Source organism: Callithrix jacchus, chromosome 10, assembly GCF_049354715.1.
Source record: "Callithrix jacchus isolate 240 chromosome 10, calJac240_pri, whole genome shotgun sequence".
Lineage (NCBI taxonomy): Eukaryota > Metazoa > Chordata > Mammalia > Primates > Cebidae > Callithrix > Callithrix jacchus.
In genome coordinates this window covers 80,505,750-80,530,694 of record NC_133511.1, presented here as the reverse complement: position 1 = coordinate 80,530,694, position 24,945 = coordinate 80,505,750, and the positions used below count along the sequence as shown (strand labels likewise).

General features: G+C 38.4%; 1 protein-coding gene across 16 annotated transcripts in view; it reads right to left on the bottom strand.

Moving 5' to 3' along the window:
- The window catches only part of PDE3B (phosphodiesterase 3B), a 214,154-nt gene extending 192,289 nt beyond the window's left edge, over positions 1-21,865 (bottom strand). For all 16 annotated transcript variants that reach the window (XM_054242129.2, XM_078340611.1, XM_078340613.1 and 13 more), the window contains exon 1: positions 20,568-21,865. In XM_054242129.2, coding sequence (XP_054098104.1) covers positions 20,568-21,551 — 984 coding nt within the window. In that variant the 5' untranslated portion in view covers positions 21,552-21,865. The remainder of the gene's footprint in view (positions 1-20,567) is intronic.
- Between the last annotated feature and the right edge of the window lie 3,080 nt (positions 21,866-24,945).

Sequence of the window (24,945 nt, the reverse complement as noted above, 5' to 3'; positions counted from 1 at the left end):
GTCAGGTTTGCTTGTTCCAGGTCTGAGTTCAAGTCCTGGATATCCTTGTTAATTTTCTGTCTGGTTGATTTGTCTAATATTGACAATGGAGTGTTTAAAGTCTCCCACTATTATTGTGTGGGAGTCTACATCTCTTTGTAAGTCATTAAGAAATTACCTTATGTATCTGGGTGCTCCTGTATTGGGTCCATATATGTTTAGGATCGTTAGCTCTTCTTGTTGTATCGATCCTTTTACCACTATGTAATGTCCTTCTTTGTCTATTTTGATCTTTGATGCTTTAAGGTCTATTTTATCAGAGATGATAATTGCAACTCCTGCTTTTTTTTTGCTCTCCATTTGCTTGATAAATCTTCCTCCATCCCTTTATTTTGAGCCTTTGTGTATCCTTGCATGTGAGATGGGTTTCCTGGATACAGCACATCAATGGGTTTTGGCTTTTTATCCAATTTGCCAGTCTGTGTCTTTTGATTGGGGCATTTAGCCCATTTACATTTAGGGTTAAAATTGTTATGTGTGAATTTGATACTGCCATTTTGATGCTAGTTGGCTGTTTTGCCCCTTAGTTGATGCAGATTCTTCATTTTGTTGATACTCTTTACCATTTAGTATGTTTTTGGAGTGGGTGGTACCAGTTGTTCCTTTCTATGTTTAGTGCCTCTTTCAGGAGCTCCTGTAAAGCAGGCCTGGTGGTGACAAAATCTCTGAGTACTTGCATGTTCGCAAAGGATTTTATTTTTCCTTCATTTATGAAGCTTAGTTTGGCTGGATATGAAATTCTGGGCTGAAAGTTCTTTTTTTTAAGAGTGTTGAATATTGGCCCCCACTCTCTTCTGTCTTGCAGGGTTTCTGCTGAGAGATCTGCTGTGAGTCTGATGGGCTTCCCTTTGTGGGTGACCCGACCTTTCTCTCTAGCTGCCCTTGGCATTTTCTCTTTCATTTCAACTCTGGTGAATCTGACGATTATGTGCCTTGGGTTGCTCTTCTTGAGGAATATCTTTGTGGTGTTCTTTGTATTTCCTGGACTTGAATATTGGCCTGCCTTGCTAGGTTGGGGAAGTTTTCTGGATAATATCCTGGAGAGTATTTTCCAGCTTGGATTCATTCTCTTCGTCACATTCAGGTACACCTATCAAACATAGATTAGGTCTCTTCACATAGTCCCACATTTCTTGGAGACTTTGTTCATTCCTTTTTGTGCTTTTTTTCTCTAATCTTGCCTTCTCATTTTATTTCATTGAGTTGATCTTTGACCTCTGATATCCTTTCTTCTACTTCAATTTGGCTGTTGAAACTTGTGCATGCTTCACGAAGTTCTCGTGTTGTGTGTTTCAGCTCCATCAGTTCACTCATATTCCTCTCTAGTTTCTTTGCATTGAGTTAGAACATGTTCTTTTAGCTCACGGAAGTTTCTCATTACCCACCTTCTGAAGTCTAATTCTGTCATTTCATCACACTCATTCTCCATCCAGCTTTGTTCCCTTGCTGGTGAGGAGTTGTGATCCCTTGCAGGAGGAGAGATTTTCTGGTTTCGGGTGTTTTCCTCCTTTTTGCACTGGTTTCTTCCCATCTTTGTGGATTTATCCACCTGTCGTCTGTGTAGTTGCTGATTTTCAGATTGGGTCTCTGAGTGGATTTCCAGATTGTTGATGATGAAGTTAGTTCTGTTTCTTAGTTTTCCTTCTAACAGTCTGGCCCCTCTGCTGTAGGACTGCTGAGGTCCACTCCAGGCCCTGCTTGCCTGGCGATCAGCTGCAGCAGCTGCAGAACAGTAAGGGTTGCTACCAGTTTCTTCGTCTGCTATTTTTGTCCCAGAATGATGCCCGCCAAATGTCGGTCTGATCAGTCCTTTGTGAGGTGACTCTTTGGATATATGGGGGTCAGGGAGCTGCTTGAGGAGACAGTCTGTTCTTTATAGGAGCTCAAGTGCTGAGCTGTGAGCTCCGTTGTTCATTCAGAGCTACTAGGCAGGTGCGTTTAAGTCTGCTGCAGCAGAACTCATAAACCCCCTTTTTTTCCCCTGATGCTCTGTCCCGGTGAGTTAGGACTTTATTTATGAGTATCCCTTATGCTGCTGCCTTTATTTTATTTTTTTCTTTTTCAGGGCTGCCCTGCCCAGCAAGGAGGCAGCCTAGTCACTGTCTGCCTGCAGAGGCTTTGTTGAGCTGCTGTGCACTCTGCCCTGCTGCCATGTGAACTTTCCTGCTGTCCTGTTTATATGGGTGTGGTTAGAACTGCCTCAGCAATGGTGGCCCCCCTCTGTAATGGCAAACTCGCTCTGTTATGGCGGGTTGCCTCGGCAATGGCGGGCTACCTCTGTAGGGGTGGAGTGCTTCGGTAATGGCGGACCCCCCTCCCCCACCGAGCTGCACGGTCCTGGGTTCAGCTATGCTTGCCGTGAAACTCTCAACCCTGAGTATTTCCAATTGCTGTTTTTTTGTTTGTTTGTTTTTGTGGCGGTGGGACCTGCCGAGCCTGATCACCTGGCTCCCTGCCTCAGAGCCTTTTTTTTTTTTTTTTTTTAGTTAAACGGTTGACTCTCTCCCTGGTTTTCCAGTCGCCTGCTGAAAGGGTGCCGGGATCTGTGTGATTTCCCGTGTGGCGACCCACTGTGCTGGCTGAAACAACAGTGCTGTCCGGAATCTCCTGGCCTGGCTCTGTTTCAGTCCCGTTTAATCAGATGAATGGGCTAATCTGCCTTCCCAGAGCTCCAATTGCCAGCTTAAAAGGGCAAACAGACCAGTGTATTTTGTACGGAGAGCCGCCACACTGGCAACTGGTGGGGCTCTTCCGCCTGGGAATCCCCCAGTCTGTGGGCAATAAAGATCCGTCTAGAAATGCAGTGTCCACTCACCTTCTGCGCTTTCACTGGGAGCTGCAATCTTGAGGTGCTCCTAAAGGGCCATCTTGGATCTTCTCTCTGCTATTCACTTTTAAACCACCAGATCATGTAAGAACTCACTATCACCAGGATAGCAAGGGGAAAATCTCTCAAGTTACCTTCAATCATGAAATTATGAGTATTATGTATCAACTAGGAAAATACTGTCCTGTTAAGTGATGAAGAAAACAGTATTTAATGCAATAATTCAACTCAATAAACTATGTGATACATGCCAAGCACCAGAATAATGTAAATAAATAAGATACTGTCCATGCATTTAAAGGATATAAAATATAGAGACAGGAAAGACCTGCCAATCCAAATATGATAGAGTATTAAGTGCAACGATAAATGCACACAAAAATAAGTGACTTGATTTTGTCAAGAGAGAAAGGAAAAAAATGAAGAAAGGTAGAAGATAGGCTCTGTTTTCATATTACATACATTCCATGCAACTATGTCGATGCCATAGTTGCAAGATAGGTGACATGCAAAATTAAAATATGTGTGGTATAAAAGATGTCAGAATTTCAAATAATTTTTTCTATTATCATGTTGAGAGAGGCAATGCCTTTTTCTCAATCCTATGGCTTCTATGAGGAAGAACTGTCCTTAAGTATTTTTGGACTCTCTCTACCCTCTCACTTATTTATCCCCTAGAAGGAGAATAGCGACTTGCCTGACTGGTAAGTTTAGATTAAAGAATCATGTAAGCATAATTCTACCCCTCACTTTTTGCTCTTGACAGCCTACCCACTAGATGGAAGCAGAAGATCTCCAACACTTCTCCATGCATAGGCTCTCCAGGCAAATAGGGAAGATGTTCCTGGTCCTATTCTGCTAATGAGCAGGTAAGTCTGTTTAACTCTGGGGTTCAGTATCAGAAAGCAAAACTATCTTCAGATATAAGCCATGCCTTCCAATAACAGCTTTCTCAGGAATAAAGGCGGTATTCTGATATTTTGTCTGTCACTCCCCTCTTGAAATTTGGGTGTTATTTTTTGAGACCTCTCAAACACTACAATATTATACTGCCCTTTTTTTATTATTTAAAATAAAATCTTTATTTTTTTATCTCATATTAAACTCCTAAAAGTAATGACATTATATGATTCTTTTTCCTAGCCCTCATGGCTCCAAGCAGAATGTTGCTGAATAAATGAATTTTCAGATATTAAAGAAATTTCTACATGCTGCTTATTTTTACAACAAATACAAACAAATAATGACTTACATAATGATAAATACTCATATTTAGTAATGTATATGTAGGTATTTTCCCCTAAAGAAAAAATATTTCCACATATATTAGTAAAAATTCCTATCTGTATTTATTTTTATCTGCTCTGAACCATTACCATCTAACTGGTAGAAGCTCTTCAGAAGACTTTCTGAAAAGTGGAACAAAGCGTTACATTGAAGCAGTAAAGCAAAGTGACTAATATGGGCTGGAGGGAGGAAGAGGGTTGGAAGAGTGACTTTTTTACACACAGTTTCTCTTCTTTCTGTTTCCATATCTCTTATCTCCCTCTTACCATTCCTGGGGAGGTGCTGCATATTTAACAACATATTTAACAGACAGTGAACTGTAAAGGAAGAATTATGGGTAAAGACATTTGTTTGACTTTCCAGTGCACTCCCAATTTCAAAGTGACAAACTGGAACAAAAAGCTTATGGGGCAGTAAATTATGAAGAAGCTGACACATATTTCTTCTAGAAGATCAAAGGTTCTTAATCTCTAACTCTGAAAATTTAAAAGAAAATAAATCCAAATTATCCACCTTTTAATCACTTTTTAAATTATTCCTTGTATCTTTTCTTTGTTGTTCTAAATACTGACCACTGCTCAAAGAATTTCGCCTATATGATCCCTTATGGAAAGGATTTGCTTTCATGCTTAATACCAGTTCCAAAAGAAGCATCAAGACAATAAAAAGAGATTGTCTCATAGATTTAAATTTCTTTTTTTTTTTTTTTTTTCTTTTTTGAGACGGAGTTTTGCTGTTGTTACCCAGACTGGAGTGCAATGGCATGATCTCAGCTCACCGCAACCTCCGCCTCCTGGGTTCAAGCAATTCTCCTGTCTCAGCCTCCTGAGTAGCTGGGACTACAGGCACACACCACCATGCCCAGCTAATTTTTGTATTTTTAGTAGAGACGGGGTTTCACCATGTTGACCAGGATGGTCTCGATCTCTTGACCTCGTGATCCACCCGCCTCAGCCTCCCAAAGTGCTGGGATTATAGGCGTGAGCCACCACGCCCAGCCTCGATCTAAATTTCAATTAGCTTTACCATTGATTTAGAGTAAACTGGCATAAACTATTAAGTAATTTGAGGATAAGAATTTCACTATTAATAATAACAGCAATAAAAACTAACCTGTTGAAAACTTGCCACGTGCCAGATACTATTCCAAGAATGTACAGGTTAACTCATTTAATCCTCACAACATTTCGTATCACATCTATTTCACTTCAGTAAGATAGATACTGTTATTACCCTTAATTTATACACAGAGAAACTGAGGTAACAGAGAAGTTAAACAACTTGTCCAACATTCTACAAGTGGCAGAGATGACATTTAAACTCAAACAGTCTAGCTTAACCACTGTGCAATAGTTGACTATTAATGAGAATACCAAAGACAGTAGGAAATTGGGATTCATCTCTACCCACAGTTCTTTCCTTCACTCAAGGTTAACAGGGAACTATTATAAGAAACCACAATAAGAGTAAATATAATAACAGATATCCAATGTGAACTCCAAAATGTAAATGAGAAATACAAAACAGAAATGCTTAGTTCTTATACTCAGGGAGTTTACATCCCATTTAGAGATGTAAAAGACGTAGCAAGCATTCACATGTGAAAACTGGAACATGCATTAATCAGTAAAGTCAAGCTCTTTATTATTTCTTCCAAACCAGCTCATCTTCCAGTGTTCCCCACATTAGCTAATGACACCACTAAACTTTTGGACACTAAGACTTTAAAAATCTTCATACCTCCTTTTTCCAAACACCAGGGCTTTTCCACTCCCATTGTTCTCAGTCTCTCATATGAATGGTTATAATGGGCTCCCTGCTCCCAATATTTTCATTATCTGACTTACTTTTCCCATTGTCAATAATCTCTCTAAACTAAAAAAAGAAAATATATCTTCTCTTCTGAAAAATCTTCTAATATTTTCTACTGAATCAACCAAAAAGTTTAGGATGGCACTCAATATCTTCCATACATTATTCTCAACCACTCTTTCAGTGTCTTCCAGTAACATTTCCATACTAACTCTATACTCCTTACTTTACTAGCTTTCTGTTCTGATTTCCACAACAAAGTCATGAACTTTCTTTACCATCAGATGGTTTACCAGTCTTCATGCCTGTCTCTACTTAATCAAGACTTATACAGTATTTCCTTCAAATGCCTCCTCTATGAAGACTTCTAATATACTCCCCACCAAAATTGATCACTCTTTTGCCTTCCACAGTGAAGTACTATGACTGGAACACAGCAATTACACAATTGTGTCTCACAGTGAGCTAGTTTACATATCTGACTCTACTAGATATAAACTCCCTAGGGATAGAACCGTATCTTATTTATCTTTGTATTTCCCCACAGCACCTAACACACTGCAATGCTCAAAAAACGGGGTTAATAATTGAGAGGGTAATTAAGATAGTATAATAAAAGTACATTAATCTGATAGGAATAAATTAAAGGTATAGATAAAATAATATACAAAAGGAATGCTTTCTACTGTAGGTGAATTTGGAAATAGCTATTAATTACATGTGTGTATGTATATATGTAGGTGTATGTATATATAGAGACATAGATATTTATGTTATTAGGTATGTACAAATTTAAATTTTATCTTCTGGGTGAATTCAGTGTTTTATAATGACATAATGATCATCTTTTTCTCTAGCATTTTCCCAGTTTTTCTGATATTAATATTTTCCAGTTTTGTTATAGTGTCTTGTGTCCTTTTTCCATTCTTTTATTTTCAACCTTAATAAATTCCTATGTTTGCAAAGAGTTTATGGTCAGATTTTTTAAAAATCCAAGTGGACAATCTTTACCTTCTTTTAACTTGAGCTTTTGTTTCTATATTAATTGTGATTAGTGGCAGTATTTAGATTTATTTCTATTATCTTTTTACATGCTTTAAGTATTGGTCCTGTTTGCTAGTTTCCTTTTTTGGCCTTCTTTTCCTCTTATATTAATTATTTGTTCTCCTTTTTTTCCTCAATTCTTTGGTTACCTCTGTTTGAAAACTATACACTCAGTATCTATTCTCTTAGTAGTTGCACTGGCTGTGTGTGTGTGTGTGTGTGTGTGTGTGTATGTGTAGATAGCTAGTGTGTGTGTGTGTGTGTGTATATATATATGTTATGTATATATATATACATAAACAAGATTTAAAGTCAAACTCTTAGCCCTCCCCTAGAAATATAACATTTTAACATACTCTTCTAATTTTTCTTTGCAATGTAAATGCTATTGCTTTCTAGTACTTTAGTTCCAGACTGTTCTCTTACAAGGCATTGTTAGTAATGTCTATATCATTGATTGTTTAGTTTTACATATATTTATCATCAGTATACCTTCTTGATCTCATTCATTTCTTCTGTCTGAGTATGTACTTTCCACAGTAAAAACTCCCTCAATTTTTGCTTGTCTGAAATGGTTTTAACTCACACTTTTCCTAAGGAGACAATTTTGCAGGGCACTGATTTCTAGTTTGACAGAGAAATCTCAGCACCTGTCGGATGATATTCCACTGCTTTATGGATTCCACCGTGGTGACTGATAAGTCACCTTTCAGTAAAACCGCCATTAATTCTTCGGAAGGTAATTTATCTTTTCTTATTTCTTTTAGTAGTTATCTTTTTCTTCAAGGTTCTGCAATTTTGCAGTAATATATAGGTTTATTTTAATTTATTCTGCTTGAGATTCAGTGAGCTTTCTGGACAAAAACTTGACATTTTTCATCAGTTCTATAAAAGCTTTTTTACAGCCTTATCTTTTCAAATATGTCTTCTTCTTCATTTTATTATCCCTTTTGGAACTTCGATAAAGTCCAAGTTATACTTTACCTCTTATTCTCCAATTCTTTTGACCTATATGACTATTTGTTTTGTTTCGGGGCTTGGGGGTGTTTTTTTTAGACAGAGTGTCACCCTGTCACTCAGGCAGCAGTCCAGTGGTACAATCAGAGCTCACGGCAGCCTCGACCTCCTAGCTCAGGTGATGTTCCCACATTAGCCTCCCAAGTAGCTGCGACTACAGGTGCTCACTGCCATGCCCAGATAATGTTTTGTTTCTTGTAGAGACAGGGTTTTGCCATGTTGCCCTGGTTGATCTTGAACTTCCGGATTAAAGCCATCCACCCACTTCAGCCTCCCAAAGTGCTGGGATTATAGGCATAAACCACCACACTTGGCCAGTGACAGTTTTTTTAATCACCTGTACCCCAATCATTTTATCAGGTTTCTATTTTGTTTCTGTGAGCATATTAAATTTTTTTTAATATCTTATGTAATCTAAAGCTTCTGCGGATGTGTTTTTGCTGTGTACTTTTTCTTAGGTTCTTATTCATAGTGCCTTGTTTCCTTGCCCGATTTGTGGATTTTCGACTAGGCACTGCTCAATTTCTTTGGAATTTTATCTGTAGGAATTATTTGAGGCCTTGGAGAATATGAATTTGCTTATAACCATTGCCTTAGAGCATTACCAATTTGAGACCAATTTAAATTTTTTACTTGAGGTTTCTCAGTCTACATATGCAGCACTAATTTGGATCAAAAATTAAGTGAAGAACCCGAAAATTCCACAAAAAACTATTGGAACAGACAAATTCATCAAAGCTGCAGTATATAAAAATCAACAGATAAAAATCAGTTGCACGCAGTCATACACTATGAATAATTTTAAAAGAAAATTAAGAAAACAGTTCCATTTACAACAGCATCGAAAACAATAAAATGCTTAGGAATAAACTTAACCATGGAGGTGAAAGACTCATACACTGAAAACTATGAAATGTTGCTGAAAGAAATTAATATAAAATAAATCAAAAGGTGTCCCATTTTCATGGATTAGAAAACCTAATATTGTTAAGATGCTAGTGCTATTCAAAGCAGTCTACAGATTCAAGGCAATCCCTATCAAAATCCCAAAGATGATTATACTAAGTGAAATAAGCAATTCACAAAAAAATACTGTATGATTCCACTTATATGCGGTTTCTAAAGTCATCAAATTCATTAAAACGTAAAGTTGAATGGTGATTACCAGGGAACAGGAGACGAGGAATTGCTATTTATATAGATTGTCAGTTCTGCAAGATGAAAAAGATAGAGAGATTTTTTTCACAACAATGTGAATGTACTTAACACTACTGAACCATACGCCTAAAAATGAATAACAGAGTAAATTTTGTTTTTTATAATAATAAAAATAAAAATAAACCCCAATGATGTTTTTTCCAGAAACAGAAAAATCCATCCTAAAATTCATATGGAATCTCAAAGGACACTCAAACAGCCAAAACAATCTTGAAAAAGAGCATAGCCCGAAGTCTCACACTCTCTGATTTCAAAACTTACTAAAAGATATAATAATCAAAACAGTGTGGTACTGACATAAACCCAGACATCTAGACCAATGACATAGAACAGAAAGCTTAGAAATAAATCCTCACATGTACTGTCAAATAATTTTCAAGAAGGAAACCAACATTTTGTTGACAGATTATTAAAAGAACAGTTTTTTCAAGAAATGGTCTTAGAAAAACTGAATATCCACAGGCAAAAGAATAAAGTTGGACCCCTACCTTACATTTATGCAAAAATTAACTCAAACTGGATCAAAGACCTGAACAATAGAACTAAAACTTTTATAAAACTCTTCAAAGAAAACAGAGAGAAAGTTTCATTGCACTGAATTTGCAATGATTTCTTTCATACAACACCCAAATCACAGGCTACAAAAGGAAAAATAGATAAATTAAACTTCATCAAAATAGAAAACTTTTGCACATCAATGGATACTATCAATAAAATGAAAGTCAATCCAAAGAATGGGAGAAAGTTTTTATAAATCATCTGATAAGGAATTAATATTCAGAAATATATCAATAAACCCTACAACAATAAGAATAAACAACCATAAACAAGCAATTCAATTAAAACATGGGCAAGAGACTTATATAGAAATCTCTCTAAAGAAGATATACAAATGGCCAAAAGGCACATAAAAAGATGCAAATCAAAATCACAATGAAATACCATTATGAGATACGATTTTTATACCCATTAGGATGGCTACTGTATTGTCCATTCTCACGCTGTTAGAAGGGCAGACCCAAGGCTGGGTAATTTATAAAGAAAAGAGGTTTAATTGATTCACAGTTCCACATAGCTAGGGAGGCCTCAGGAAACTTGCAATCATGACAGAAGGGGAAGCAAACACGTCCCTCTTCACATAGTGGCAGGAGAGAGAAGTGCCAAGCAAATGGGAAAGTTCCTTATAAAACCATCAGATCTCATAAGAACTCACTCAATATCATGAAAACAACATGAGGGTAAACGCCCCATGATTCAATTACCTCCCACCAGGTCCCTCCCACAATACATGGGGATTGTGGGTACTAAAATACATGATGAGATTTGGGTAGGGACACAGCCAAACCATACCAGCTACTATCACATAAATAAATAAATAAATAAATAGTGTTGGCAAGGATCTAGAGAAACAGAATCTTTGTGCATTGCTGGTAGAAATGTAAACTGTTGCAGCTGCTTGTAGAGAACAGTATAATGGCTCCCGAAGATATTAAAAATAGAATTGCCATATTTTTCAACACATCTGCTTCTGGGCATATACCCAAAAGAAGTAAAAGCAGAGACTCAAACCCCCATGTTCATAACAGCATATCATTCACAATAGCCAAAAGGTAGCAACGCAAATATCCATCAGCAGATAAATGGATAAACAAAATGGGGTATAAACATAGAATATTATTCAGCCATAGAAAAAGAATACTCTGTCACATATTAAAATGTGGATAAACCTTGAAGACACTATGCTACGTAAAATAAGCCACTCATAAAAGGGCAAACATTGTATGATTCCATTTATATGTGGTGCCTAGAGTAGTCAAATTCATAAAGACAGAAAGTATAATGGTGGTTTCTAAGAGGGGATTGGGAGAAGGAAAGCAGTTACTGTCTAATAGGAATGGAGTTTCATGTTGGGAAGATGAAAAGTTTTGGAAATGGATTACGGTGATGTTTGTACAATGCAAATGTACTTAGTGCATGGAACTGTATACTCAAAATGATTAAGATGGTAAATTTTATGTTATGTATATTTTACCACAACAAAAATGTGAGAGCCCTCTTGTCTTGTGTTTATACATTTTCAGGTGAAATTTATTTCATCTCTTAACCCCTTTCTCTGTCAAGGTCAATTAAAATAGAAATCCCATCCCCATGGCCATATTTATTTTTCATTCACCATAACATTGGGGGTATGAGCACTTTAAGGGTCTCAGCTTTATGCTGAGGTTTCCTACTAGATTCCTCACTTTGAACAAACCATAGGCTTTATCTTTTGAGACCAGCCACGCAAAGCAGACACAAATGTTCAAGGTCTCTAAGGATACTCAGAAACTCAGGTGAAAGCTGACTTTAGTGTCTGCTTACTTCTCAGGATCCCCACTTTCGCTTCCTTTCTGGGGATCTGAGTTTTTTTCTTTTTTGAGTTTTGTGCCAATTTGGTAATTCCTTTCAAGACATTTTTTAATGTTTTAAATTGTGGTTTAGTTTTTCCAACTGGGAGAGTTCTTAAAGGCTTGTTATGTTAAAAAAAAATGGCACTTAACGAAGTTTTCAATCTGATGGGTGCTTTAAAGAAGCTGCCAAAATAAAGGGTGGGCTCTGGGGCCGGGAAGTGGCTGGGTGATGGATTTCCTCAAATTGCCTGTAAACCTAGTTAAGGGCCTGGCCAACTTTTCTGTGAGTTCTGCATTTATATCAAACTTTAAATGTTGATGAAATAAACCAATTTCAGGACATGAAAAAAAAATGGCACTTAACATATTATATATTTCCATGTACTAGGTAAGTTATTTGGGGTTAATTCACCTTCCTACTTTAGTTTCTAGCTGCAAAATAGAGTCCAAATAATTACTTCAGAGGGTTGTTGAGACTAGCATATAACGAGCACTCGGTAATTATGAAATCTTATAATAATCCCGCTTTTCTGATCCTAGATTACATTTCTTTATTGCCTGTATTACTTTTACCACTGATATTGGCATTTCTGGTAGAGAATATAAGCATCGTATTCAGTTCACAAACACCAAAACAAATTACAAACTATGGTGGGAAACTGACAAATCCACCAGCAAAGTGAGATTCTTAATAACCTCCCCAGTTACTGATGAGTCAAGATAAAAAGAATATAAAAGATGTAACAAGGCCATTCAACAACCTTTATCTACCAGACAGCTAACAAACATTGTACCTAACAATAAAAGAATGTATATATATATTTTCTTCAAGCCCACACTTATGAAAATGAATGATATGTTGGGGTACATTCTTTACCCACTAAAAATTAAATCAGAAATCAATAACAATAAAATAATAGAAAACCTATACATGATCAGAAATCATTTTTAAAACAATTCACCAGTCAAAAGAGAACTCAAAACAAAAATTAAATAATGCTTAGAGTGTTGAACAACAACAATACCACACATCAAAACTTGTGCAATTAAACCAAAGCAATATTTAGAAGGATATGTATAGTCTTAAATGCATACACTGGAAAAAGACTCAAAATTAATAGGCTTAGCATCCCACTTACAAAGTTAGAAAAAGAACAAGAAAGCAAACTCAAAGAAAGCAAAAAAAAAAAAAAAAGGAAAGAATAAAGGAAAGAGCTGAAATAAACAACAAAAAATAAGCACCAATCCATTTTTTGAAAAGATTAAGAAATAGCATACTATGGAGCAACTGATTAACAGAAAAGATACAAATGCTATAAGGAATTAAAAAGAGGAAATAAATGTAAATGCAGAGACTGAAAGATTTAAATTGATAATGAAAAGATATTATGAACTATGAAAATAAATTTTTTGTGACATTAAATAAATTCCCAGAAAAGCACAACTTAAAAATTTCAATCAAAAGCAATTCTCCTCTAAATTGTTCACAAATTTTAATGCAATTTCAATCAGATTCCCAATAGAAATGTTTGTGAAACTTGACAACCTTATTATAAAATATATATTGAGAACAAAGATCCAAAGTCACCCAATATGCTGTTGAAAAAGAATAAGATTAGGGACTTACTGGATATTAAGTCTTATTAGAGAGCTATTAAAATTAAGACAGTGTGGAATTAACACAGGATGCATAAACTAGTAAATCAAACATAATAGAGCCCAGTGATACATATATTGAAATTTGATATAGGACAGAGTAAGCGCTGATGAATGGAGAATAAACAAACTTTTTAATACATTGTATTGGCATGACTGGATATCCATATGGATAAAAAATGAGATTGAATCTCTACATTCCATCATGCCTATAAATCAATTCTAGGTGGATGAAAACCATGTCAAACCTTAAACTTTTAAAAAGACAATATAGGAGGGTTTTTTATTATTCCATGTTACACTCACAAATCATAATATAACTTTATTCCCCATAAATATACACAATTATACACTGTTAATTTACAATTTTAAAAGAAAGAAAAAATAACCTAAATGAAAAAAAATGTTTAAGACAACATAGGAGTCTATCTTACAACTCCCAGTGGTGAAGAGTTTTGTACATAAATAAGATACAGAGTCTTATCATTAGAGGAAAACACTGATAAGTATGACAATATTAAAATTAAGAACTTCTACCAAAAGCACCATAAAAACTAGAAGGTATCTGCAATCCGAATAACTAATAAAGGATTCGTGTCCACATATATAAAGAGCACATGAGACAATACACATTATGAGAAAACAAACTACCCAATTTTTAAGACATGAGTAAGTAATCCCTGAATAAGAAACGCAGGTCATAAAAATATTTTAAAAAGTCAATCTTATTAGAAATTAGAAAAATGCAAATTAAAATCACAAAGAAATAAATTTCATACCCACTAGACTAGCAAAACTTAAGTCAGTAAATAGGAAGCACTGGTTGGTAAGAATGTGGATCCAGGGCCATTCTTACTCACTGCTAGCAAAAATATAAATGCATCAATTTATATTCAGCATCCCATTTTGAAAAACAATTCAACTTTACATTGCTTTAGTTTTCTGTTGCTACTTGTATGGGTTGAATTGTAACACCCAAGAAAAATATGTTGACTCCTAATCCTTAGTACCTCAGAATGTAACCTTATTAGGAAATAAGGTCTCTACAGGGCTAATCAGGGTGGACCCTAATCCAGTATGACCTGAATCCTTAGAAAATTAGAAAATCTGGAAACGAAGAAGGACAGGTGCAGGCAAAGACTATGTGAACACACAGGGAGAATGCCATGTGAAGATGAAGAAAGAGATGAGGGTAATGCATCTACAAGCCAACGACTGTCAGTAAACCACCAGAAGCTAGGAGAAAGATATGAACAGATTCTCCCCCACATCCTTCAAAAGGAACCAACGCTGGAGATACCTTGATCTTGGACTTTTAGCTTCCAGAACTGTGAGACAATTCATTTCTGCTGTTCAAGCCACCTGGTTTGTGGTACTTTGTCATGGCAGCCCTAGCAAACTAATACACTCCTGTAACAAATTATCACAAATTCAAAGGCATAAAATAACACAAATGTATCTTACAGGTGTGCAGGTCAGAAGTTAATTATAGGTCTCACTAAGCTAAATCAAAGTGCTGTTGGGGCTTCACTACTTTCTGGGAGCTCTCTGGGAAAAAAAATCTACTTTCTTACCTTTTCAGCTTCTTAGAGGCTGCCTGCTTTCCTTGGCTTAGGGTCCCCTTCTTCCATCACCAAAACTAGCAAATATGGGTTGACTTCATTTCACATTGCATTACTCCAACCCTGCTTCCACTGTCAATCTTCTCTGATCTCTTCTGCCTCTCTCTTCTACCTTTGAAGGACCCTCATTATTATACTGCACCCATTCAGATAATCCTAGATAATCTCTTCATCTCAAAATCCTTTATCTCATCTCCAAAGTTGGTTTTGCCAGGTAAGGTAACATATTCGCAAATGTGGCCATCTTTGGCCAAGGTGGGCAGATCACTAGAGCACAGGAGATCGAGACATGCCTGAACAACACAGTGAGACCCCTTCTCTACAAAAAAAAAAGATACAAAAATTAGCTGGGCATGGTGGCAGGCACTATAGTCCCAGCTACTCAGGAGGTTGAGGTGGTAGGATCACTTGAGCCAGTGAGGCAGAGGTTGCAATGAGGCAAGATCACGCATCACCGCTCCCCAGCCTGGGCAACAGAGTGAGACCCTGTCCCCCACAAAAAAAAGTTGCTGAATGCAAGTTGTATGAAATGTAAAGAAGAGGTCACCAAACAATGTACCATGGCAGATGAAGGAGGATAAATCCAAAAAGTTATCTGCTAGGTAAATCAATGACAGAAGGAAAGTTCTTGGTTGTAAAAGAAAAAACAAAATAACAGTGGGAGATAAACTCTTCTGCCCCAAGTTCTAAGAACACGCTTATAACAACCACATGCACAGATCAGATTGTAAATAACAAGGTGAACAATGACTGAATATTATAAACTGTCAGGAACCACTCACAGTCACCACCCAGTTCTTCCAAAGTTTTTTGCTTAGCGAACAGTTTTTCAGTTTCTTTTCTTTAAATTGAATGCCTTTAAGCCAAGCAGGCAATAGTCAATGCACTTACATTCTTCCTACTCTCCTTTTGACCCTCCCCTCTGTCTTCAACATATAAAAGAAATACGTTATGTAGGTACATGAGTTTGAGACCAGCTGCATCCTTACAAATTACTTTGAAATAACTCTATCAGAAGTTTGTTATCAAGGTCATCATGAACTATGCAATTTTCGAGAGTCCCTCTTAACTGACTCTCTCTCCCACTTCTCACCTACTTCCTTTAACTGCCTTTTTTTACATAATTGGAGATACTTGGCAAAACTAAGTACAGCCTTGAGAAGCTATTATGGGAAGTATATATGCTCCTTGTGGGAAGTAAAAGTGGACTAGGAGTAAAGACCTAGGTTCTAGTCCCTGTTTTCCAAATATCTCACGGAATAACCCTGAGCCAGTATTTTTATCTCTCTGGAGTTCAATTTATTTCCCTTGTATAATAGATTTCAATTAGATAAATTCTGAGCCTGTCCTGTATTTTGTATATCTGTACAACCAATTATACTGAAATAGCCTTTTTCAGCAAGTGTGAATTCTTGCTTTGGATGGGGTACAGAAGGCAGAAGAGTGTGCTAGGGAAATAAGCTGACTTGGTAATTGAAAGTGAAAAAGGAAAGAACGAGAGAAGGGCCTGCCACTGAGGACAGAGTCTGAGGACAAAGAAAAACAAACTTTATGGTTTTACTAATGGTTACCTTCCACGAAGTATATAAAAACAAATTATGGAGATGTGACTATCTAATGCATTATAATGAAAATACTCATCAAGGCTGCTTCACATCATTTGTCAACTTTTCTTTTTAAATATGGCCCGCTCTTCTATAATGGAGTTCTGTTCTCAACTTATATATAAATGAGTATCGGTGTACTGTCCCAAAGTTTTCTTAATCTTATTTGTTCCTTAAAGGAGATTTTAACATGTGGGAATGGTAAAATCAAAAGTGAAAAATCCACAACAATGTCAATAACAAGAAGCAGTCCTCAAATTGCTAAACCAAGGATGTATGTGGACAGGGAGTGTCCCATAAGTAACAAAATGTTTTTAAAAAATGGCAAAGAGCAGATTAGATTATGAAGGACTTTGCAAGCAAGGGTCAAGGACCTGAACAGCATCCTGTGGACAATGAAAAGCCCTAAGAGATTTTTAAAACAGAGCAAGTGACTCTCATATCTGTTTTTGAAAGATAACACTCATGGCAGAGTACGTACTATATTTACAAAACAAAGTATAAAATTATCATGTAGGCTGATATTTTACCACAAAATAGTAACATAAAATTGGAATAAAACACTCTCTCAGTGAAGCCATGAAATAAATTTCATGAATACTACAGTATTCTTAAAGAAATTAACAGGGGGTTATGCCTTGCAAATTCCTTAGGTGAGTAAATAATCACACTTATTTAAAAAAAACTCTTTTTTTTTAAGTCCTCACACTACATATATATACCTTTTTCAAATAAAATTAACACTTTAAGTAATATTTATTGGCATTAGGGCCACGGAATTTTTAAATATTTACCTAACCATTTAGAAAGCACTTAGCATTAAAGGTATAGAAAAATATCTCACACACTAACTTATGCCTTTCAAAACCTTGTATTTACCTAGTCACACACAAAGTGATCTCATTGAAAAGCTGAAAATTGCACTGTAGAATATGCAATTAAAATAACAGAAATATAGTTCCTTCAATTCAGCTTAAAGTTTCTATGCAGACAACTAATTTTTTTAAATTCCTATTAGTTTCAGCTGCTTCTTGGCAGACAGATTACAAACTCAGTGCTTCTTTCCATTAACCCACCAAAGCAGAACACCTTTAGCAGTAACTAGATTTGGGCTTCAAATTTCTAAATGCTTTGCTAAAAAAAAAAAAAATGTTTCTAATAATTTAAAAACCTTAGTTAAGAACTGAACTGACACATACATAGCATGTAAATCAAATATTATAAATCTAATTATTAAATCAAATGTTTTACAAACCAGTGCCATTATTTTTCAACACAGTAACATAACATCCCAAAGGTTAAAAATTACTTTAAATCTATTCTTTTACAATGAAAAACATTTCTATTCATAAAAGTTTAAGTGGCTTTCAAAGAGGTTAATAAGAATGTTTAGCTTCTTAAGGAAATGAAAGTGTAATAATTTTGTTAACAACCTAAAAATGAACCCCCACATACTTTAAGTTCTATCCAAAATATACTGGATACTTGCTCACCTTTTTCAATTATCATACCTTGGAAAATATAGGTTAGCAAGGTCAACATTCAACATATAAGTACAACTTCAAGAATTACTGGTTTGTGACATCTTAATTATATTTTTATTTCTACCTTACCAAAAGTATAAACTAAAAGAATTTAATTTTAAAATTAGAAGGTATCATATAATTTAACTTTAGAATTAGAAGGTCTTACAGAATTCATCTACTAGGATCCCTTGATTTGACAGGATACTAAGATTCAGAAAGGTTCACTGACTTTTCCAAAATTAAAAAGTTAAGCCAAGACTCCACAATCCTCTGCCTATGAATCCGGGACTTCTTCCCCTATGTCAGGTACTATCTAAAATCTTTTCATCTTCCCTCACTTTCTGAAACAAGAAAGTGTTTCTACAATTGTCATATACAACACTTTGAAAATTAGAAAATCTCCTGATCTTTTACTCCCATAAAAGTACTGATTTCCTCTTAGTATCTTTAACATAATATATATGCAAACAAAAAAGCACAAATCCACTGTTAGGCTTCGGGAAGAAGCATAAAAACAAATTCTTGTTATTACAGTATCTGCTAAGTTAAAAATACCCTTTTCTAGTAATGTCAAAATATAATTATTTTGTAGATACTGAATATACGGTAAGCATAAACAAACCCTGAACTATTCACATGTATTTTAAGTGTGCAAAAATGTTCCTACTAAAAGTAGAATGTGAATAAGCGTTTTCTGCGCTAAGAAAGTATACCCTTTTTAGAAGCACAAATTGTATTTTCCTCTAATATAAATAATAATTGAAGCTACCTGGTATAGAACACTGCAACTAAAGGTTGGAAAAGGTTGCCATGATGGAAAAAGCACCTCACTAGGATTAAGAAGAGAGAAATTTTCCACTACAAGAGGACAGACAGAATTAACCACACCAACAAATTACAATTAAAATATGTTAAACTGTAACTGTTAAGTTCAGGAAAATTGTCCACAAAAGTGATGAAACTGCTAAAACAATTTTACAGTGTTAAAAAATGCAATTTGTTCACATTTGACCAAAAGCCAAATGTTAATTCCATTCTGTGAAAATAGATGATACTATTTGTTCCATAATAAATCCTCTCAAAAAATTTTTCTTCTGGCACACATTCTCCTAAAGTACTGTCTATTATCACTGGTAGTAAACTGAGAAAAAAAGACATAACAAAACGTTTTCCAGTGGTTGGCCACAGAAGTGGCCTCTGAAGCCAATTCAAGAAGCAAAGTATTGTGTCATTGCAACACTACAGATCAGTGTTCAACATGTCATAAAATCAATATAGTAGATTGGAGATTATTTCTAAAAGAAGACAAGAAGTGACGAGAACAGAAAAGAAGAGAGACGAATGCATCAAATGCATTAAGAACAAGAAACTTTTGTCTCCAACATATTGGCTCTCAGTTTAAAACATATCATTAATCCAAAAATTCTGAAAAACTGTGGTGTACACACTTATTCTCCTACTTAAAACCATTATATTTACCAGTTAGTTGTGCAGAGAACACAGCACTGAAAAATGAAAAATCTAATCAAATCCCAGAACAACCACTTACTAGACATGTGAAGTTGCGTTACTTCTATAAACCTAGATTTCTCATCTCTAAATAGAGGTTAATGGTGCCAACCAAATACCGTTCTTATGAGTATTTGAGACGATATATGTAAAATGTTTTGCACTTCATAAATGCTCAATAACAGTAGCTATACGTATTGAGTTTCTTGGTGATGTAGAACAGGTCGATCTTCCAGTACTATATAAAGATGTGAACTCATTTGCTGATGAGGATTTCAATCCCTTTGAAAAAACAAAACTATGTAAACCTATGGGAGAAAAAATAGAAATGCTTTTGGCATCTTTCCAGGAATTACTAAGTTTAAAGTTTAAATTGTTAAAACATTCTCCAAATTATGCAACGAATACAAAGAACCTGGAATTAGTCTGTAAAACACTATATTCACCTACACTGCTGTCTTTTCATCTAAATTACTAACTCTCATTTCTAAAGCTCATTACTGTTCTTGTAACGATAAAATCTCAGATTTTTCCTCTCGATTATCTATAATAACGAAACCACACTTACTAAAACTCACAGATATATCTCCTCATTCTAAAGGCTGTATGTTATCTTTGGGCAGGCATTATTATAACAGCCAACAGATGAATGCCACCAAAAAGATAAACATCAGAGTATGCTGAAAGCGGGAGTAGTCAACCTATTCAACCACAAATGATTCACCTCATTCTTCTGCGAACTCATCTACTGCATAAACAGTCCTTAAAAAGTGCAATATGATTAGCAGCTATTTCATTTCTATTCAATGACAAAAGGTACTTGCTTCTGCATTTTTAAAAGGCTTCCTGCATTTTAAGAATCCTTTCCTGAATAAAACAGTACTTCCTCCCCCTAACCCCAACCTTTTTCCATTCTGAAAGTTAACACGCTTTCAAATAAGCAAATTCAACTCGGAAACTGCAGCGGTCAACCCGAACCCGCTGGCGTACCAGTCCTCGCTTTCCCGCTAACATACCTGTTCTCTCGAAATGCAAGGCAACGAAGGTCTCCTGAATATTTTGCAACTGCCATAGTGACTGGCTGCAGTTTCTCCTAGCGACACACAGCTGGACCTCCTCCGGGGTCGGATCACAGGCACTTTTTCTTCGGCGGCACTGGACAGCCGAGGATGAAGAGGCGCTTCCCTGATTTGAAAGAAGTGATCCAACCCCAGGGCCAGCAGGCAGCCAGCACCCCCCACCAGGCCGGAGAGCAGCGGCCTGAGGGCGGAGGGCAGCGACCCGAGGCTGGTGAAGGAAACCCACCACACGAAGCTGGCCAGTAGCAGCACCAGGATGCCGTGCCGGAGCCGCAGCGGGTACGCGAGCGTCAGCAGTAGCCCCACGCAGCTCAGCACCAGCAGCAACCTGCCCGCCGCCGCCTCTGGGGGCGTGTGCGGGACCGAGGACCCTGCGTCGCCGTCCCCCCAAGGCCAAGACCACGACCACCACTGCCACACCACGAAGTCCCCCAGGTAACAGCAGGCGGGCAGCGCCAGGAGCCACCACCAGCCGCCGCGCCTGCCCGGGCCGGGTCCCCGCTTGGTCCGGGTCAGGAAGCAGGTGAGGAAAAAGAAGGCACAGGCGATGCTGAAGAGGGGGCTGAGGCTGTGCGAACACACGCTCAGCAGCGTCCGCAGCCAGGCGGCCACGGCAGCCCAGCTCTCGGGTTCGGCGCCCAGCAGCAGGGCGAGGACAAAGGCGGCCAGGGCGACCAGCGAGAGGCGCGCCCGGCAGAAGGGGGAGCCGCGCGGCGGCTGGTGGGGGGAGGCCGGCAGAGGCCCCAGTTCCACGTTGCAGAAGCGGCAGAGATGGAAGAAGAAGCCGCGCGGAGGGTCCTGCCGCAAGGGGCTCACGCAGCTCTTCACGTAGCCGTTCCTCAGACTCTCAGGGGGCGAGCCAGCCCCATCCGGCGGCTGCGGGGACCGCATGGCTTTGGCGTCTCTCTCGTCCCTCCTCATGGCCGGGGCCGGGGGTGGTCACGGGGCTCAGCACACCCCGTTCGTACCGTAGCGGCCGCTCGCGCTCCCAGACCCCAGCCCCAGCGCTCGGGGCGCTCCCGGCTCACAACGCGTCAGGGCTGCGCCCGCCGCCGCGGCCCGGAATCCCCGCAGCGCGGACTGGGAAGCGGCGGATTCCGGGACATGCTGGCTGAAGAGAGGGACGGAAGGGGCTTCTCTCCGGGACCAGTTGGGCTGCCGCGTCCTTTTCCCTCGGGCACCTCTCCGGACTGGAGACTTGGTGTCGCCTCCCAGCTCCGCTGGCTGCAACAGTTACCTCACTGCCCCAGCCTGGTCCGTTGGGCGCGCGAGCGGCGGGCGGGCGCTCCTCCCCCGTGTCTGTCGCGGCCGGGCGCGCGCCCAGGGCGCGCTCGCGCCTTGTCCCGCCGCCGCCGGCGCGGCGGCCGCCCAACAGGGGGACTTGAGCCCGGGACCCTGCCGACCCTGTGTGCCCAGGCGGTGGAGAGCGCGGCGGCGGCAGTCCGAAGACTGGCCGGGACTGAGAGCAAAGGACGAGGTCTTCCTTGAACGGGAGGGGCAAGCCCGCCATCCTGGGACCCCAGGCGTGCAGGTTCCCTTTGAGGGTAAGTCAGACACCCAGCCAGACTCCCAAAGGTCACTACTGGGGTCTTCTGGAAGGAGGGCGTTTGTGGTCCCGAAGGGGTGTGCTTAGTGGGGATGCCGAGCTAAGGGTGGAAGGGGAGGGGAACTGTCTCTAACCTCAGTCCTGTTCAGGGTGGGTCCTCAGACTGTGACCAGATGAGGGCCAGCCACCACCAAGGCTATGGCGAAGAAACCCTAATCACCGTGGCTAGATCTGGCCTCAAAAGCAACCTGGATTCTTGGGCCACGCGGCAGGCCCAGGATCTTTGCAGTGGGCCCTTAGGGAGGAGTATGCACGTGGAGTGCACTCTGGGAATGTTGCTCAAGATCCATCTGCACAGGCGATAAAGTCTCATCTTCCACTTTGCACTCTAGCTATACATACCTACTGGTTCACATCTTGTATCCCCTTCCACATAGCACAGATTTGCTGTCGCAAGCCATCTTTCCAAATTGAAGGCTTTTTCACTGGAACAGCATGTTCTAGATGGAGGAGTGGGGAGAACTAGGAATCCTCTCCAAGACCACTCCCCATTTTGGATCAAGCTGGCCTTGAAAGAAGCCAAATAAGATGCTGTCTGTGAAGCATCTTGTTTGCTTCACAGCAAATGAGTGAAACTAGCAACATTAGGAAACAAGGACTTGAAAGTAAGAAGAAAAAAACTTTGCTACACCAAAGGGACTGCTCTGGAATCTAACCAATCATAACTGCCTTAGAGAGTGAACTGTGTTTCCCTCCAGAAGCTCTTGCTTCAACCTCATGACCGGACTGCATTTCTCAAAGAGCTAATTCCACATTTTTCCAGGGAGATGAGAAACCTTACTGTGTGGGAAATCCCACAAACAGGCCCATTTTTCACCAATTAATCTCTGCCCACAGCCATGACCTAAAACAGACCATTTTCGTGTATGATTATAGTTCACATGCATTGCAAAAATCACTGAGAAATTAGCGCAAGAATTTGACCAAAATGAAAACGTTCCAGAATTCCCTTTCCTTTGCTTTTCCTTTTCTAATTGATTAGCCAAATTCTTGTCCTAAAAGATAAAAATTCATAAGGTCTTTTTATCCCCATGACAATTGAAAGGAAAGAAAAATGCTCATTTCAGCAAAACTCAGCAAACGCATTTTTATGTGATGTGCATAGAACTCATTACCACCAGTTGAATACTAAAGTAAAAAACAATGGATACATTTTGAGCTTGTATAGAAGGGCATGACAAAACTAGCACCAGCATTATTGAAATTCCTATTATAAATTCCACAGGAAATAATAAATTGATTTGAAAATTAAAACAAATTCAGATTAAAAGGTGTGTGTGTGTGTGTGTGTGCATTTAATCTGAGGTTGTCCTCTAAAGTAGGATTGGCATGGTCATGGAAACAGTAGGGGAGTAGAATCCAGTTTTGTGAGTTTTTGTCTGGGCCTAGCCGTTCATACCCTGACATTAAGCAGTCCTATAACTTTTACTGGCCTTGTTCTTCTCAAATGTGAAATGAAGCAATCTAATTTAGATAACCTTTGAAATCCCTGCTAGTCTCTAAAAGCTCTCATTTCTGTATGCCAAAAAATATATAGGCATCCTTAAGACTCACCTTTCAGGTTGCCAAGAGCAACCTTTTATATTATTTAGACTGCCAAACTAAACCAAACTCTCAGTGTAGACAAGTAAAAATGAAGGGATTGTATCAAAAGACGGTTTTCTGAAAAATAAAATCCAAAGGCCTCTTCACAAAATTGTCTGACCTCCCAATTCTTTAGCCTTCTTTTAGCTGTCATTTAGGTTTTTATAAGGCTAACACCCCAACTCTTTCAATAACCCATAGTCGGAGTGCATCCATCTGAAGGCCAACCCAGCACCTGAGAGTATTCTAAAATAAAATGTAAGGACATGACCAAAGACCGTCAGAAGTTTACTTAACTAAAAATATGCACAAAAAGAATGAGCTTGCTATGTTTATAGCAACTCCCTTCTCTGTTTACAGTCTTTGTCAAAGATTATTACTAGGCTGCATTTCTTAGAGGTCAAATTATTTAATTATTCCCTTGCCAAACTTAAACAACCAATAAAAATACTTAGTTTTTTAGGTTCAAGAATTTATGACCATTATCTGTCATGAAAAAATCCTAAAGTCACAGTATGCCTTTGACTTCTTTCAGTGCTATACCCCAGCCTCATTTTACCTGACTGCCTTCCCTAGTGTCTTGACCCGTGATCTCTCCACTTCTTAGTGGATCTTTCCACTCTCCTGGTTTACCATGACATGGGATCCTGGGCCTTACCACCTGGCTCTCAAGTCATTTTAAGATAATGCAAGCCCCTGTGTATTTCTTTTTTTCTAATTTCTCAGGATAAAGTGGTCTGACAAATTTTAAATATCAAAGAAACTCAGAAATAACCAGTTAATTAACCAGTATCATTGAGGTTCCAAATTTATAAAACTAGAGTAATCCTGGAAGATACATGTAAAACCTTATAAGGTTTTCAAAGAATTAAATAATTCACATTTACAGCCTTATTTTTAAAAATTTTTTTAAAATGCTAGACAAGCTTTTCTCTAGCATAGAAAGGATCATTGTTTTCCTGCGTGCAATGGCAACTCTGTTGCCCGAGGATGTTAACAATACCTATGTTCCTTCCAGCTAATTCTCATCTCAGAATCTCAGCCTCATTTTGACTCACTCTTTTAGTTCCTTTCAGTAAGTGGCTATTTAGTGCCCACTATATGCAGAGCTTTGTGCTAAATTCT